This window comes from Otolemur garnettii, unplaced genomic scaffold (assembly GCF_000181295.1).
Source record: "Otolemur garnettii isolate 467f Iridium unplaced genomic scaffold, OtoGar3 scaffold00064, whole genome shotgun sequence".
NCBI lineage: Eukaryota > Metazoa > Chordata > Mammalia > Primates > Galagidae > Otolemur > Otolemur garnettii.
Window position 1 is genome coordinate 2,362,111 of NW_003852459.1, and position 19,745 is coordinate 2,381,855.

At 37.0% G+C, this 19,745-nt stretch overlaps 1 protein-coding gene across 1 annotated transcript in view; it reads left to right on the forward strand.

Moving 5' to 3' along the window:
* The window catches only part of KYNU (kynureninase), a 141,054-nt gene that overhangs the window by 23,927 nt on the left and 97,382 nt on the right, over positions 1–19,745 (forward strand). Inside the window, exon 3 of the mRNA XM_023515039.1 lies at positions 13,791–13,911. Within this exon, the coding sequence (XP_023370807.1) occupies positions 13,791–13,911 (121 nt within the window). The remainder of the gene's footprint in view (positions 1–13,790; positions 13,912–19,745) is intronic.

Genomic DNA, 19,745 nt, shown 5'->3' on the forward strand with positions numbered 1-19,745 from the left:
AAGAAGAAATTTTAAGATCCCACCTAGGTGTTCTCTACTTTTGGCAATATGTTACCGGCATTGCTCAGGCATAGAACAAAGGCCTGGGGATAAAGTCTTATCAGGAGACTTTAGACTTTCACCTGTGCCTGGGGCATTGTCTGGTGTTTCCTGTGAATGCTCATTTCAGGGGAATTTGCCCTTAAACTTGTGAGCAATTTCTTTTTAAATATTCAGAATGTGGAAGCTCCTTCCATCAGATGCCACCCCATTCATCGTTCTAGACCTCAAAGAGGACTGACATGTTCAAAATGAGACAAGAATATAAGGACTGTGTGCAAGTAGACTGTACTGATCACACATTTTTCTCCATCTTCTTCCAGGAATTATATGAATTCTATTCAAAGTCCAAAGAGATTGTGAGGAACATAGCCTTGTATGCCTATAAAGAAAAAGGATGTGAGTGAGTCCTTGGGACAACATTAGGCACAAGGCAACACAAAAAATTCTTCCCTCATTACATCCTGAATAATAGTAAAAAGAATAATGCCGACTTTATATTTAGTAAAATGCACAGTAAATCATATGGCTTTATGAATTTTATTACATATGCATATCTATGAAACAAGATCCTATATAGAGAAACAGAATATTGCTAGCACCTGGTAAAACTGTCTTGGATCCCGTTTTGGTACAACCCATTTCCGGTTAACCACTATTTCTTCTATAGCCAATATTTGAGTATCATCTTTTAAAGTTTTGTATAAAATTCACTTCAAGTTCTCATCTGTTCAATGATGCAAACATATAGATCTAACTTAAACAGATTATATTATATAATATTTCTTTTCTTAATGGTAAAACCATAGTTCAATCATTTAAGTCGGACACAGATAAAGATGGGCCGTTTTCTATTTAATTCTCTTGCTCCTATTCAGACTTATTTTTTAGCAAAGTGCAACTATAGTAAATGTTTCCAGCATTTTATTTATTATTTTTATTTTTATTTATTTATTTTTTTTTGAGACAGAACTTCAAGCTGTCCCCATAGGTAGAGTGCTGTGGCATCACAGCTCACAGCAACCTCCAACTCCTGGGCTCAAGCAATTCTCCTGCCTCTGCCTCCCAAGTAGCTGGGATTATAGGTGCCTGCCACAATGCTTGGCTATTTTTTGGTTGCAGCCGTCATTGTTGTTTGGTGGGCCCAGGCTGGATTCGAACCCGTTAGCTAAGCTCTATGTGGCTGACGCCTTAGCTGCTTCAGCCACAGGTGCCAAGCCATTTATTTATTATTTTTATGTCATCCTAAAATCTGCTCTCATTCACCCATCTACAAACTTGTCCCCAATTTAGAAAGAATGGTAGAATGATCCCTTTTTTTAATGACAGAAGTATAAAATAAATAACTTGTTCATTAGAAGAGTTTGTTAATATTATTATATAAATCTATATTTTATAAACCTGGGGTATTTTTGTTGCACCATCTGAGTTTTAACTTATGAATAGAATCATATAAACACAACTTCTCACAGTATATAGAAAAGTTTCATCATCTCCCAAAAAACTCCACGCTGGCCCTTTGTAATCAATTTCTCTACTACACTCCTAACCCCTGGCAATCACCAGTCTACATATTGTCTCTCCCTATAGTTTTGTCTCTTTCAGAATTTCATATAAAAGAAATCATATACTCTATGCAATCTTTGTGGTTTCCTTTACCCAGTAATGCCTTTGATATTAATCAAAGTTACATCAAAAAAGTGTCCCTTTTTATTGCTGAACAGTATCTATTCTGGGGATAGACTTACAGTCCTGTGTTCATTCACTCAGTAACATACATTTGAGTTGTGTCCAGCTTTGGTGATTACACGTAGCTACTATAAACATTCACGTACTGAATTTTCTGTGAATGTAAGTTATCAAACTTTTTTTGTCACAGGTAGTAAATATCTCACCTTTGGTAGGCCTCGTATATTCTTGCTCTTTTTTTCCTTCTTCTCTTACTTTTATTCTTCAATTTAAAAATGTGAACACATTCTTAGCTTGCAGGCTGTATAAAAATAGGTCATGAACTTGATTCAGAACACAAGCCACAGCTTGTCAATTCCTGCTTTAAAAAACTACAAATTGATTGCTATTGGGCCATATTATAAGTGTTTTTAATTGCCAAACTTTTTCAGAATGACTATACTATTTTGCATTCTCATCAGCAATGTATGGGAGTATTTAATTATTCTTCATCTCCCCCCCCCCAGCCCCCAGTTAATATTGTCAGGGTTTTTGTTGTTGTTTTATTTTCTTAGCCACTCTAATATGTTTATAGAAGTGTCTTGTTTTGGAATTTACATGCATTTCCCTAATGGCTAATAAGCTTAAGTATTAATCATTTCATACGCTTATGTACCATCCATGCTCTAAAACAGGTGTTCTCAAACTATGGTCCGCGGGCCACATGCGGCCTGCCCAGGACATTTATCTGGCCCGCAGGTGTTTTAGCCGCTGCTGCCTGTCCTGCTTAGGAGCTGACTCGTCCCGGAGCCCACAGTCCGGCCCTCAAACGGTCTGAGGGACAGTGAACTGGCCCCCTGTTTAAAAAGTTTGAGGACCCTTGAATGTTCCCTTAAATCTTTTGACCATTCTTCAATTTCAGTTTTTCTTAGTATTGACTTTTAAGAGCTCTTTGTACATTCAGTATACAAGTATTTTGTTGAATAAATGGTATGAAAATATTTTCTCCCAGTCCGTAGTTACCTTTTTTCCTCTTGATAGTGCCTTTTAGGACGGTGCCTGTGGCTCAGAGGAGTAAAGCGCCAGTCCCGTGTGCTGGAGGTGGCGGGTTCTAACCCAGCCCTGGCCAAAAACTGCAAAACAAAAATAGTGTCTTTTATAGGCTCAGCGCTCCTAGCACAGTGGTTATGGCACTTGGGTTCGAACCCAAGCCAGGCCAGCTAAGCAACAATGACAACTGCAACAGAAAAATATCCAGGCACTTGTAGTCCCAGCTACTTGTGAGGCTGAGGCAAGAGAATCACTTAAGCCCAAGAGTTTGAGGTTGCTGTGAGCTGTAAAGTCACAGCAGTCTACCCAGGGCGACATAATGAGACTGTCTCAAAAAAAAAAGTGTCTTTTACAGAGTAACTGATTTTAATTTTGAGACTGTGCAAGTATTCATTTTTCTTTTATGGATTGTGCTTTAGATATCATGACTAGAAACTCCACACCTCACTACAAGTTCCAAAGGCTTCTTTGTCTCATGGTTTATTTAGCACTGCGTTGCTTCATTTCCATGTTTTGGACATTTTTCAGTTTTCTTTTTGTTACTATTTCTAGTTCAATTCTATTATGATCAGAGAGCATTTATTGTATGGCTTCAGTTCTTTTAAACTTGTTAAGGTTTGTTTTTGACCCAGGACAAGGCTCTGTTTTTGTGAACTCTCCATGTACATTTAAAAGAATATTCTGTTGTTTGCTAGACTGTTCTACCAAGGTCAGTCCCATTTTTGTCATGATGTGTTGTGTAATGTTCTTTCTCGCGAGGAGAGAAGGACGGCTTAGCCGCGGGTGCAAGATCGCTCCTAGAATTGTTTGAAAAGCAAGAAACGACTGCACACTCTTAGGTGGCATGTAGCAAAATGTCTTTAATTTCTACTTCCTTTTATTGGGAGCCAGTCATTACACCACATTGATCGATAATCCCAACATCCTCATTTCTTATCTTAAACTATGGAAAAGAAAGAAAGTAATCCTAGCATCCTCATTTCTTATCTTAAACTATAGAAAAGAAAGAAAGAAAGTCCAGGAATGTGAAATAGCCCTCATAAGATTAGCCTAAAGAAAGAAAGGCTATTCCTCTTGGAAGATCTAGGAGAACAATACATTATCTGACTACTATTGTTGAAGTTAAAGGTTAGGATAAACAGAGGAGGAAAACCTTTCTCTTCTATGTACTCAATTAAATTTCCAAGAAACTGGCTTCATGACTGTTTTCTTATGGCTTTAGAGACTCTGCAGTTACGATGGAGTATTTTACTCGACATCATTACGATGGAGTTTTTCTTTTTACTCACATCAACCTTTGAGTCCTGTCCTCTGCACAGATGGGCCGTTTCAACCCTTATCTGACAGGCTGACTTGACTGCACAGTCGGGGTTACCTGCAAGAGGTTTTTACGCCTGGCTTGCAGGCCCCCACCGTGTTTTCCCAGGTCGCTTAGGGCCTCGACAAAAGCACATGATACTCACAAGTCTTTTTGCTCAGTTCTGGAATTAAAAGAGCACATTTCATTTAAATTTTGTGGGGGTTTACCCCACAATGATGTTTCTCAGCTCTGAGGCGTATTTGTCTGCCAGTAAAATTGTAACCAGGTATTCTTATTTATGGACATAATCATAAATCTCAGGTAAGCATTCTTCCAAATTGTTGAAACTCAGTTCAATATTTCCAACAAAGACAAGAACCACAGAAGTTAATTACATTAGTACCATAATTATTGAGATGGGGATAATTTTACAATTACATACTTCCTACCCAACACATTCATATTGGAGGTTCATCTTCTTCTTGGTAATACCAGAGAGCCAAATAATCAAAAGACAAATAAAACAAACACAGCTGGAATCGCTATGCTTTCTACTACTAATTATAATGCCATCAGCAGCAATTTCATGTTCACCAATCTGCAAAAACATTGTATGTCTTTGGAAAAGATTTTTTCTCTTCCCTTTTATTTTATTTATTTATTTATTTTCATATAGATAGGGTCTTGATCTATTGCTGGACAACAGTGCAATGTCATTATCATGTTTCACTGCAACCTCAAATTCCGAGGCTCAAGTGATTCTCTTGCCTCAGCCTTCCAAAATGCTAGGATTATAGTTGTGAGCCACCACACTCGACCTTTTTCTACTATTTGAGAAAGGAATTCCTGGTTAAAAAAAAAAAATGCAAAACTTAGCTCAAGTTTCTTAAATGAACAGTCACAGTATGTTGACATTTTAGTCTGGAGTATCTAATCTGAAGAACACTCTCACAGGGTCTTTGGGTAGGTCTTCATAAGTACAGTCCTTATCTGTCACAGTTTTTTCTAAATCCCAGCATGGCTTCTACAACATTTCAAAAGGAAACAGAACCCCAAAAAGGAAAAATTATAGAAGAAGAAAGATTGCTTAATGAAAAGTAGACAGCTGACTACTTTTTTGTTGAAGAAATTAATAACATACTCTGCTTAATTGGCAGGGAATTTGTGCAAATTTTCAAAGGCTATAATTTGAAAAGGAATTATATGCAAAAATGGGTTGCAGAATTCAATGTGTATAAAGGATTATGTCATATGGACAAAATAGGAAAACTGATAAAAAGAGTCTGTGTTCCTCAATAATTTTTTTAAAGTTACAATTCAGATGGATTCGATTGTAAAAGCTAGTTACATGGTAGCATATTTAATAGCAAAAAAAAAAAAAAACTATTTATGATGGTGAGTTTTATTTAGCAATATGTGTGAAACACAGAAGATATAATTTGCCTGAAAAAAGGGGAAATTTTATAAAATCAGTTTGTCTCACCAGACTAGAGCCAAGCAAATTGAAGAAATTGGAAAATCTATCAAAAGAAATTTAGAGAGTAAAGCTGCTAATTTTAAATTTTATGCTTTAGCAATGGATGACAGCACTGATGCTACAACTAACAGCTCAACTTGCCATTTTTATTAGAAATATTGATAATGAATATAATGTAACCCCAAAAATGGCTTCTTTAGTGACATTGAAAGATACAACAAAGTCAAGAAATTTATACAAAGCAGTAAAAAGTACGTTAAAATGATTTTCTTTGTCCATTGTCAACATATCCAGTATAGTTACTGATGGTAAAAGAGAGGGGCTTGAAAAACCAATAGAAAACAATGTAATTGCCACCCAAAACTTACATTTGATGAAGTGTCATTGCATAGTACATCAAGGAAATTTATGTGCTAAAGATTTAATAATGGATAACATGCAAATTGTTACCAAGACTGAATTTTATGAGGGTCAAGGGATTGAATCATCACCAATTCCAGGAATTCCTAGAGAGAACTGATGCTGACTATAGTCACATCATTACCTTTTGGAAGTAGATGGCTAAGTTGAGGCCAAAAGTAGAAAAGATTTTATGATTCACAAAATGTTATCAAGTCATTATGGTATCAAAAACCAGATTTATGCCAGAACTTGACAATGAAAACTGGCTTACCAATTTAGCATTTTAAATGGATTTAAGTGCCCATTTGAGAAGTTCCAGATATATCTTCATGGTGAAAACGAAATGATCAATGCAATGTTTCAAACCATAACAGCATTCCAAATGAAACTGAAACTATGCCAAGCTCAGATTAAGGCAAACAATTCTATCCATTTCAACACGTTGGCTAAACACAGTCCTGTGAGCAATGAAAAATACATAGCCTTGCTGTTTGATTTGATATAGGAATTTGAAAACAGATTTTTTTTTCACCATTTCCAGGAAAATAATATTTTGATACATTTGTGACTCTCTTTTCAGATGACATAAATATATTACCTGCCAATTTTCAAATGGAATCCAAAGAGCCGCAATCTGACATTCCACTTAAAGAGAAACTTGATCACATCTCTTTCCTGGACTTTTGTACATCCTGTCTTCCTAGGAACAGATATCTCACACTTCCCAGTCATGCTTTATTCATGTCATTACTTTTTGGCATCTACATTTGTGAGCAACTGTTTTCGAGAATAAAGCACATTCAGAGTAAAATTAGAACCAAAATATCTGAGCACCTTGAAAACTCATGGAGAGTTGCAACTACTTCCACTGAACCAGATACTGGTGCATTGGTTTCTCAAATACAACGGCAAATATTCCACTAGTTTTGTGATGCCCACTTTTCTTTTAATTTTATAATAAAAATATCAAAAAGATGTTTTATTACTTAGATATGTACATTTTCTATATTAGTGAACACAAGCTTGGAAGCTGCTTCATGACTTTAAAAGACTCTCTAAATAGGCCGCTGCATAATTAGGGTAATATGTGAGGAAGTTTTTGTTTATCTGTGACAGTGGATATCACAAAAATTATGCGTGGATTTTTTTTCTTTTTTTGCTCATAAGCTTTTATTAGTGTTTGTGTATTTAATGTGTAGCCCATGACAACTCTTCTTCCAGTATGGCCCAGAGAAGCCAAAAGGTTGGACAGACCTGCTTTATATCAAGCTAAGTCTTAGACTTCTCCAAAGTCTAAAAGGCAAAAAGTGGTATCCCCTAGTTCAAGCATAGATATGTATGTATATGTGTGTGTCTGTATGTATATATATATACTTTAAACTGAACCATATTTTTAAAGGAATATTCACTGCAAAAAAATGTTAAAGCAGACTATCGTAGCAAATTTATATCTTTCATTCTAAAATCAAATACCTAACGAAAATAGTCTACCAATGCTATTAATTACATGAAAGAATTTTTAAAATTTTATAATGCTGAAATTAAATTAGTGGAAATACTGACACTTCCATACAATGTTTTATATACATATACACACATACATATACACCAACCACCATGTTATACATGTGATAGATACACATGGGTATTTGATTAAAAAGTTCATTAGCATTTGAGTTCCTTTTCATAATAATTATATTTTGGAAAATAGTAATTTTACAGACAAGCCATTTAAAAAATCTTTGGAACTAGGATTTGCTTTTCTCTCAAACCATAGTGTTATTCCAGATTTCTCCTTTAATTTGTAAAAAGGAAAAAAAATAAAGTTACTTTATAGTTTCTTGATTTTCAGCATGAGCTGATTTATTGAGGGGGAGGAAAGAGAAAGAGTATGTGTGTGTGCCTGGGACTCACATGTCTACGGAGATTTTTATTCTTCTAGCTCTTGGGACGACTCTGCTGGGCCTTTCACCACTGTTGCAAAATAGCCTTGTGGTTTATCCCAATAGAATAATCTTCCATGTGTTTCATCCTGTGAAAGGGGATGGGAAATTTTTCTCTAGAAGGATTACACATGTGTTTTATAACTGAATCTTAAAATATTTAAAGTGGATTTAATTAAATCTTAAATTACAATAATCACATGCTGTGTAGTTGAAAGTAAGCTACCTCCTGTGACCTTAGATAATTTAATTAAACTTGAGGATTCTCAGGGTTTATTTATTTATTTATTTATTTATTTTTGGTGGTTGTTGTTTTCAATAAGTAGATTAAGGGCCAGGCCTTCTACAGTGAGGCCAAGTAAAGAATTTTTTTTGGAGATTTTTAAAAAATGCCTATACTGCCTGGGTGCAGTGGCTCACACCTATAATCTCAGCACTTTGGGATAGTGAGGCAGGAAGATAGCTTCAGGCCAGGGGTTCCAGACCAACCTGTGCAACATAGCAAGACCCTCCCTATGGGAAAAACAAAAAAAAAACCAGCTAGGCCTGGCACCTATCTGTAGTCCTTGCTCTTTGAGAAGCTGAGGCAGGAGGATTGCTTCAGCTGAAGAGTTTGAAATTTCAGTGAGTTATGATTGTGCCAAAACACTCCAGCCTAGGCAACAGAGTGAGCACTTGTCTCTTAAAAATAAATGTCTATTCTCAAGCCCTACACTAGAAAAAGTAAATTAGAATCTTTGAGTCAAGCCCAGGATATTTTTTACAGGATTCTGATATGATAGGCCAGTAGGGAAATCTAACTGAAATATATAAATATCTATTTACTATTTTAAAAAATGATTATTTCATAAATAGATAATCATAAACAGTTTAAACATACCTATATGTATTATTTTAAAATAAATGGTAGTTTATCTCTTTAAAAGCAATATCTGGTACTGGTTTTATAATTGGTGATATTTGGCCGACTTTGATGATATTAATGGAATGTGGATGCTCCAAACATTTATCAAGCTCTTTTTTGTTTTGTGGAAGTCATTATCGTAGGAAATCTATACATGTTGAAGATATAAACTTTTCCACTAGGACTTGAAAATACTTGCAACTTAAAATTAAAAGTAACTTCATTAGAGCCAGGAAAGGTGGCTCACACCTATAATCCTAGCATTTGGAAGGCTGACACAGCAGGATTGCTTGAGGCTAGCAGTTTGACACCAGTCTGAGCAACACAGCAAAAATTCTACATAAAATTTTAAAATTACCCTGGCATAGCAGCGCATGCCTGTAGTCCCAGCCTCAAGAGGCTTAGGCAAGAGGCTTGGTTGAGCTCAGGAGCTTGAGGCTGGAGTGAGCTATGACCACACCACCACACTTTAACCTGGGAAACAGAGTGAGATACTGTCTTAAAAAAAAAAAAAAAAAGCTTCATTATTATGCCAATCATGCATATATTACTGGGACATATAGGATTTTGCTTTATTATACTTTGCAGACACTGTTTGTTTTTGTTTTTGTTTTTGTTTTATAAATGGAAGGTTTGTGTCAATCCTGCCTAAGCAAGTCATTTTTCCAACAATATGTGCTCACTTCATTTCTATGTTTAATATTTTGGCAATTCTCACGATATTTCAAAGTTTTTCATTATTTTGTTGAGACAGTATCTTGTTCTACAGCCCTGGAACCTGAAGTTACACCTGAGCTTACGTGGATCCTTCTGCCCCAGCCTCTGACCTGAGACGAGGCATGTGCCACCATGCCTAATTTGTGTATACGATATTGAGGGTCTCGCTATGTTGCCCTAACTGGTCTTGAATTCCTGGCCTCAGGTGATCTTGCCTCCTCATCCTCCCACAGCACTGAGAGTACAGGCATGAGCTGCTGTGCCCACTCTTTGTTCATTACTATATGTTATGGTAATCTGTAATCAGTGATCTTTGATGTTACTATTGTAATTGTTTTGATACATCACAAACCACACCCATAAAAGACAGCAAACGTACTTAGTAAATGTTGCATTTGTGTTCTGGCTGCTCTGCAGACAAGCCAGTCCCCTATCTCTCTCCCTTTCCTCATACGTTTCTTTTCCCTGAGATGCAACTATATTAAAATTCAGCCAATCAATAACCCTACAATACCCTCTATGTATTAAAGTGAAAGAGTCACATTATCTCTCACTTTAAATCAAAAGCTAAAAATGATTAAGCTTAATGAGGAGGGCTTCTCAAAAGCTGAGACAGGCTGAAAGCTGAGTCACTCGTGTCGAACAGCCACATTTTGAATACAAAAAAATTCCGGTAGGAAATTAAAAGTGCCACTCCAGGGTACACATGAATGATAAGAAAGCAAAACAGCCTTCTCGTTTAGATGAAGAAAATTTGAGTGGTCTGGGTAGAAGATCAAACCAGAGACAACATTCCCATAAATGAAAGTCTAATCCAGAGAAAGGCCCTAATTCTAATCCTGTGAAGGCTGAGGGAGGTGAGCAAGCTGTAGAAGAAGAGTTTGAAGCTATCAGCGGTTGGTTCATGAGGTGTAAGTAAAGCCACCTCCTTGACATAAAATACAAGAGCTGATATTGAAACTTCAGCAAGTGTCTGGAAGATGTCGCTAAGATCACTGATGGAGCTGGACCTGCTAAACAACAGATTTTCAATGTAGGTGCAACCACCTTTTAGTGGAAGAAGAGGCCATTTAGGGCTTTTGTATCTAGGGAAGAACAGTCAGTACCCAGCTTCAAAGGACAGGTTGACCCTTTTGGTTAAGAACTAATGCTGGTGCTGACTTCAAGATTAAGCCAATGGTCATTTACCATTCTGAAAATGCTAAGGCTTTTAAGAATTATACTAAATATACTTAGCCATGTTCTATTCAGGGAACAACAAAGCCTGGATAATAGCAGATCTTCACTGCATAGTTTAAGCCCATTATTAAGAACTGGCCAGAAGAAAAGATTCCTTTCAAAATATTACTGCCCTTTGACAATGTACCTAGTTATCCAGGAGCTTGGAGGGGGATGTACAGGAGGTTAATGTGCTTTCCATGCCTGCTAACACAACATCCGTTCTGCAGCCAATAGATGAAGGAATGATTTCAATTTTCAAGACTTATTATTTAACAAATACATTGTATAAGGTTTTAGATGCTATAGCTAATGATTTCTCTGATAGGTCTGGACTTAAGTCTCCAGAAATATGAGATAATACATTTCTGTTGTTTAAGCTACCAGTCTGTGGGACTTTGTTACAGAAGTGTTAGCGAACTAATTCAGCGCTTATAACATGAAGCAAGTACTCCCAGCCTAAAAGGAGCACTTGCAGAACATGGAGACTTGGCTGATGGAGGGAATTTATGAGTTCTTTTAACATGCCCACTATGCCAGAATTTTAAGGGTAACTCTTGGAAAGGGCTCCACAAACATTGCGTGTGTGTGTGTGTCTTTTTAGTTATAGAGTTCTGTGGGGTCACCACCACTAACATTTATTGTTAATGAATTATCTATGACTTTTGTCATACTGTGATAACAGAAGTGAGGCATTGCAGCTGGGCCATGTGTGAACTGCTAAAGGGAATTGATGGTTGGAGATCTCTGGTAGGGAGGTATGGCCTCCAAAGCCGGAAATATTTAATCTCTGGTTTTTATAGAAAAAGTTTATGTTGGCTTGCTTAGAGCAAGTATACTGCTTGGGAATCCAGTCTTTTTTTTTTTAATTAAATCATAGCAGTGTACATTAATACTATCATGGGGTACAGTGTACTGTTTCTGTATACAATTTGAAATACTTTCATCCAACTGGTTAACATAGCCTTCTTGTCTTTTTCTTAGTTATTGTGTTAAGACATTTATATTCTACATTTAGAGGGATTCACATGTACCCTTATACGATGAACCATAGGCGTGATCCCACCAAGTACCCTCCCTCCACCCACCCTCCTTCTCCTCTCTCCCCATGTCTCTGGGCTAAAATTGGGTTGTAGCTTTCCTATGAAAGCTATAAATTAGTTTTATAGTAGGGCTGAGTACATTGGATACTTTTTCTTCCATTCCTGGGATACTTTGCTAAGAAGAATATTTTCCAGCTCCATCCATGTAAACATGAAGGAGGTAAAGTCTCCATCTTTCTTAATGGCTGCATAGTATTCCATGGTGTACATATACCACAATTTATTGATGCATTCATGGATCAATGGTCTCTTGGGCTTCTTCCATGACCTAGCAATTATGAACTGGGAATCTAGTCTTCTGGATTATAGAACAAATTCAGCAAATGGTCTGATTTGGACACAAAGCCCTGGGATCCTCAGATCATGACATCTTTCTGTTTCTCACAGTAGAAATTGACACGTTGGATTAAGAGGAAGAAATTGAAAAGCCTCATCCATCTCTTTCCTCCAAAAACAAGATGAAATCTCATCTTGGCTGAGAGAGGGCAATAGCACCTTTTTGGGCACAAGAAGGCAGCCAGGACACCAACTTCAGCAGTGACCTCAAAAAACCAGCACAGTTTTTGTATCTTAGAGATCACTCACCTGCCCCCACCTGGCTAGCTGCTCAGCAATAGCCAATAGATAGCCCGTGTCCTGGCTGCCTTCCTGTGCCCAGAAAGGGGCTATTGCCCTCTCTCAGACACATTCCCTCTTCATCTCTCCCTCCTGTGGGTTCTCCCATCAACCATCTGGTCATTCTGTCAAGGCCAATTAAAGATGCTTCCTTACAGCTTCTGAAGTTAGGTTAGTGATATGGAATGCTCCTATCACCACCCCACCCCTGCAGAAGGCAATTTTTGGTTTTCTTCCCCAATTTTTTTTAAAGTAGGTTTTGTTTCCCCAACTCCCCAAATCCTTGAGCCAGAAGTGGGATGTTTATCCTTAAGTGGACTCAGACCTTGAGTGCCCGTCCCTTCCCTCTGTTGAGTGTTTTGTCTCTCATCCTGTGCCTGATGCACCTGGGCTGGGAGGACACTGCCTGGGCTCAGTTTTTATAAATGTCTCAAGTTCAAGACTCCAGATTATGAATCAACTTTGTCCCTTTTTTGACTGAGTAAGCAAGTCTTAGGCTTGGGGGAGGGACCCGTAATGTGATTTCTTGTCTTTTTCCCTCCCATCATTGTATATAACTTTTGATAGCCAAATCCCAGATTTGTACTTTATTTTCCTGAGACTACTAAAACCATTCTCTTCCACTTGATTTAACATAACATTTAGAAAAGGAATAAATGTTGACCCTTTAAATAAAACAGAGATAAAAAAAGCTCAGCTCATAATTATAATTTTAAATGTGGGCATTTCTGGATTGTGTTTGAAGCACATGGATTGGTGTGTTTGTGGTCAAGGATAAGTTCTAAGATAAGTTGTAATACAAATCACCAAAGTCCTTATTTATTTGAATAAGAAGTAAAGAGAACAATTTTTTGCCTATATATGCATTAATACTATAATATATATGCATAGAGAATGAAAAAGTATATAAATCCAATATATCTACTTCAATTATGAAAATAATTTCTTTAGGTTTTTAAAATTTACCACATCTTCACCACTAGTTAATACAAATGTTTAGTACTTGCCTAAATTTTCTAATAAGATTAGAAAGACTGATGTATTTCTCATAAAAAAATCTATTTTTAACTTGTTTCTATTGCCTTTGGCTATTTAAGCTTCGAAGCAATTGCTAATTTAGTTTTCCTCCTGGGACTCAATACCTGTGAATGATCACTACAACAGCCTCTATAGGTTTAAAAAATGCAAACGTTTACTTATTTTTCAGAGAACCCGATGTTACCCTGGGGACCAATTATTAAGTATTTATTATCTTTCTTTGAGTTAATTCTGTTAACTGTTCATACCAGGTTTACAATACCAAATGGAAGAATGTTGACTGAATAAACACTTTTTATATTTTCTTCTGTTTCAGTTGATTTATCGCTAGTGAATAAGGATGAAAATGCCATCTATTTCTCGGGGAATTCTCTTGGCCTTCAACCAAAAATGGTTAAAACATATATTGAAGAAGAGCTAGATAAATGGGCCAAAATGTAAGTATTATTTTAAAAGCTACTACTCTATATTCATGCAAGAATTTGAAAAATCACACTTGGTTGTCTAATTTGGAAAGAGTCCCTTTGTCTCCATGAGGGATTCTCTTCCCAGTCCTCTCCCAGATTCCCAAATCCACAGTGTTCAAGTCCCTAATATAAAGTGGCGTAGTATTAGTGTTCAATCTATGCACATCCTCCTGTATATTTAGTTTTTTAATCTGTACTGATTTAGTGTCACGACCCGTCGGGCTCCTATGGCCCTGGTCTCTGTTAGCACAGGAAGGAACCAGGCGAGAGGCAGATTAGAAGTACAAGCCTGTGGAAGGCGGGCTAGCCCTTACTTTCTAGGTAGCCCAGAGCAACCTCCCCACCAGCCTTTTACTGAAACGGAATGATACAGGTGAGGGGAGTAATTAACAATGACTGTGTGCTCTTCTTCCACAAGGAACACCTGTGGACGAATGGCTTGCGGTCCACCCCTCAGCTGCAGATCATCTTGCTCAGATGTCATCTGGCTCTTGGCTTCTCCTAAAATTTAGTTCTGTTTTTTGAGAAAGGATCACTCCTTGGTGAATGAATTATATTGCAGTGGTGCCATCTTAGCTCATAACAACCTTAAACTCCTGGGCTTACGCAATCCTCCTGCCTCAGCCTCCCAAGTAGCTGGGATTATTGGCATGTATTACCACACCGGCCCTCCCACATACTTTGAATCATCTCTAGATTACGTGTGATAACAAATACACATATGTGCACAATGTAAATGCTAGGTAAATACTTGTCAATACTGTACTGTTTAGCAGATAATGACGAAAGAAAATCCTACATGTTCTGTACAGATGTGATCACCCATTATTTTTCCCCACATATTTTTCATGCCTGTATATTTGATTTCATGGATGTGGGACCCACAGATAGAGGAGCAACTGTACTCTGGGGCAGGAGAAACATGAATCATCACACTGTTCAGTTATATGATTTTACTGATGATCCAAATAAGTTCAATTGGCTAGCTAATGGAAGAGTCAAAATTAAAGGTTTTTAAATATTAAACCTGGTCTTTCTCTTGTTGACATGTCTATTAATAAATCATATGCAATCATTCTACTTTATTTCTTAAGTGACTAACAAAGGACTGATGTCAATAGTTAGGGTTTTATTCCTTCATGTTTAGTTCTTAAGTGAAAGAACTAAAAATAAGGAAAATAAACATATTGAGGAAGTAAGAAGTCTAGTGAAGCACAAGGTCCTTCCCTTCTGAACCTAACCCTTGATTTAGTGGGTAAGATGCTCTGTTTGCCTTCAGCTAAGGTGATTTGCACCAACCGTGAGAGTGTCTCAATTGGAACCATTTTTTTCTCCATCTCTTGTGTCCTCCTTTCCCTCTTCTGACTGTGAGACTCCTCACAACCTCTCCTCCCTGAGCCCTACGCTCTGCCAGCCCAGTCCTCACAGCCACCCTGATTATCCCTCCCTCAGTGACACTACTCTTGGGCAGGCAGTTTGGAAGGATCTCTTTTTTAATTTTTATCAGTTTAATGTTCTTAGCTGTATTATAACCTCTTTAGAAACTAACCCACTCTTTGGTATTTTCTATTTCTCATCAGTAATTACTGATAAATTTAAAATAGAAGTATCTTTAAATATCTAATTTTGTAAATAGTCAGAGATCTTTCAAAATATTTTCTGATTTGTTGAAACTGAGGTATCCATATAAAGAGGAGCCAAACTTGAAGGTCAGGTAATAAAATTTCAGAAAGATGAAACCAAACCAAACAAGAATTCTGGAGATAGAACATTTGGCTCTCCTAGAAACTCAGAACATTTTCTCTACCTTTCTTCATCTGCATGTCACTGGTCATTCATACTGGGACCAGTATCTGTTCTTTAAAGCCAAGTTTACACTGAGTGTACTAATGATTACTCCTCCTATGGCCATCAGATAACATTGCAAAGTTCTTCATTTTAGTGGTTATGAATGTAAGTTTACAATTTAATGCTACAATGAAAAAGTTTAGATATTTTATCAATCCTTCTATAAATTTAGCTGCATAACTTTTATGCACAATTTGCAAAATATGTATCACATTTTGCACTAGGAGGTTTTATTATTTAATAAATGGAGGTCATAGTTAATAAAAATGGTTAATATTCTTTTTTGGCCTTAATGTAAGAGAGAGCAGAGAATTAGAATGAATTTGAACTTTAGAAAGTGTCCTTGCCTCTTGGATGTTCATTCAGCAAGCCTGTGCATTTTTATTCCCTAGGCATTTAAAAAAGATGCCACCCTGCTATTCTATTCATATCCTTATGGTTATCCTACTTAAGTAAGGGACTGGTTGATTATTTTCAAGGCTTTAAACTTATATCTCAGGAAAGTGCCTGTCATAACACTTACCCTTCTATTGTTGTTGCCTTTTACTTTTTATACTTTATGTTGCATTGATAGAAAAATTTCATAGTCTTAATTAAACCTTCTCACAGAGTTTTATTGGACAGACAATTCATAAAAGAGATGCATTTTGGTGCATCAGGCAGTGTGAGCTTAATTGAAAAAGATCTCTTCTGAACAAAGACAGACTTCCCATCTTGGCTTTGTTTGCTTTATCTAGTCTTCTTGTTTCAAGCTGTGGCGAACCTTGTCAACATGGTCCTGCCTGCTCATAAATGTCAGCGCCATTTGAGGTACATGGTCACATTCCCGACAGTTCTGCCTCCTCTACCATCTTTAATCCTAAAAGAATTTGGTCATTGTTATTACTTCCCCCCCCCAAAAAAAATAATTTAGCTTCAAATTCTATCTCTGGTCTTTTTAAGATAAAGTCCTGTTGGGAGTAAAACTTCCTCTACCAACTTAGAATTTAGGTCAGATCAATAGGGGTTTGTACATTGACAGCAGATTGGGTCACAGGAGAAAAGTGTATTTCACACGTAGGCAGAAGCAGGCTATAACGAGTGGCTCATGAACAGCCAGGCATATGGATTTATCTACCAGCTTAGGTAAAGGGAAGAGGACTTTGATGAGAAAATATAACAAAATCTATTAAGGTTTTTCATCCTGATGTTAAAGGCAACATGCTTTCTGGCTGAAAGCTCCTAGGAGGGGATTAATGGCAGCTGAATTTGTACCTCCTGGTGCTACGTCTTAACGTTCTTCCGAGTGTGGGTCAATGGCAGCCATATTTTTAGGAGGCTCTGCCTAAGTTTAGGTAATGTTTCTTTCTATGGCTGCTTTTTCTTCATATGTGTTTAGTTTAAGGCAATCTTCATGCACCTTTGGTGAGCTGTTGGTCCCTTCAGTTCTATTTCTGATGATTGCTTTGTTTCCATGCTAAATCTCCCCTACATATGTTAAGTGTGCCTCCTGCTCCAGGGCCTCCCATTACTGTGGTTAATTTGACTTGATCATTTCTTCCTCCTTGCCTCCTTCCACCCCAATTTTGTCCAGCTTCTTGGCTGATGCTCGACCCAAGTCCATCCTGCCTTTCTTCTTGACCAATGGAAGATTATGGGAAAGACCAAGTCAAAGACAGCTACACATTTACTAAGTGCCCTAATGCACATTGTAATGAGCTGCTTAGTTTGAAAAGATAAGCTACATTCTTAACAGTAGCATGTAATTAGAATGGTTTGACCAAGGGCAAAATAGCTGAGGAATATAGATACCAAGTCTCTGGCCATCCAGGGCCTGTAATAGGAAATGACATTTGGCACATGGCTGTCATCTCTTCAGTTTTATGTCCTATAGCACACATACTGCCTGTCATATGTATGTGAAGAACAAACCATTTCTGGTCATAGTGCAGCTTAGTCTTATAATTCATGGGGCTACCATCCTTGACTCATTAGACTAAATGAAAGTCAAGAATAAGAGTGCATTTAGAAATAACTTAAGATCTCTTTTAGTTCATTCCTGCTACTTTATGGAATACCTGAGGCTGGATAATTTATATAAAACAGAAATTAATTTTCTCATGTTTCTAGAGGTTGAGAAGTTCAAGATCAAGGCCCTGGCAAATTAAGTATTCAGCAAGGGCTGCTGTCTGCTTCCAGGAGTGATACTGCTTACTGTATCCTCATGTGTTAGATGAGATGAACACTGCTCTCCCATTGCTTTTATAAAGAATGTCCGTCTTATTCATAAGAGCTCTTCCCTCATGGCTTAATCACCTCCTGAAAGTTCTACCTCCTAATACTGTCAACTGTTGATAAAATTTTAACATATGATTTTGAGGAGAAAACTTATTCAGACCACAGCAAAACTTACACGATTTCTTCTAAAACTTCCACTTAATTAAGGCAAAATTGTAAAAATAAAGCTTCTTTACTGGCACTTACCACTGTGTTTGTTCTAAAATTCTTGTGTTATTTTACCATTTCCTCTTCACCTTTGGGATTTGCTAAAAGAGATTAATAGAATGTTGAAGAATATATTTGTTTTTTGTAAAATGATGTTATTTAGGCAATTTCAATATTTTAAGACAGAAATGTGTTAGGGCGACTGGAATCACTTGATACTTAATAATTAATTGTCTGGAAAAAGGTGCTACACCTATAAGAAGTAACAATATGCTTGAAATCTGTGGGTCTGCCAGAATTAATTAGGCAGTAATTAATGACTTTAGGGGGAATATCATATATTAAACATTTACTAATAATCTAGATTATTTAAAGGAGAATAACATGGGTTAATAATCATAATAAAAACATTCAGCTGGAAGGAAAGATGTCTCAGTCCTAAAGAGGCTACGTTAAGCTGATGAACAGATTTTACATCTTTAAGATAGAATCACAATATTTTAGGTCACCTACTTAGTCAAATCGGCTAGATAAATGGTGCTCTCTTTTTTTTCACAAGAGGGAAAGCCTACAATAGTTTTGGCTTTATAGTGGTTCTTCTAAGAATTGTGACAGTTTGAAGCCAGAAGACTAACCTACAAGAAGCTGAGCTAATATAGCACAGCTGACGGAGTTTGCTCAGCCCATATTCTATCTGCACACACCTCCCATCTTTACCTAAAGATTCACCATGATTGCGAGGATGCTTGTCCCCAAAGACTGTAAGTGTTGTTATAGTGTTAGAGGAAAGGCTGTTTTTATGTTATTTAAGTATTTTTATATTGTTAGGGTAAGGGTTACCTTTATGTTGTTTAAATATTGTCAGATTGTTAGAGTAAAGCTACTCTTAGGTTGGGGTTATTTTTTATTTATTTATTTTTTTGATGATTCTTTTTGATAAAGTTAAAATTTTCTAGGTTTGTTTCTTTGCATCCCACTATAAAAATTATTAGAATTATAACTGAAGCAGAACAATCTTGGAGAAGCTACTCTCGGTGGTCTCCAGATCACTGGCTTTCTTCTGGCAGTAAAGCTTGGTGGACCTACTCCTATATCTGCATGCTGGCTGGACAGTGTCAGGTGGCCAGCACCCTTTGTCTGGTAACAAGTTCAGGTACGATTATTTAAAGATAAAAATGTTCCACTGAATTACATGTCAGGACAAATCACCTGGTGACCCACAATGACTTACTTTACAGGCAATGTGTGTGCACACAGGGCACAGATAAAACATACCAGAGAGACACAGACCTTTCTTACAGACCACACTAGTCTCATCCATTTAAGCATTTCTTTAAAACCGGAGTGCATGTGTAGGAAAGTAGGAGAAAGTTCATGGTATTGTTACCAGCATGTTTTCTCTGCAGTGGGTCCTTGGTCTGAAGATTGAAGAATGAAACCCTGACCCTTCAAATAAGTAACAGGACAAAGTTTATTTACAGTGAAATACAGAGAGAGTAACAAAGGAGGGTAACAAAGACTTTGGCAGTGGG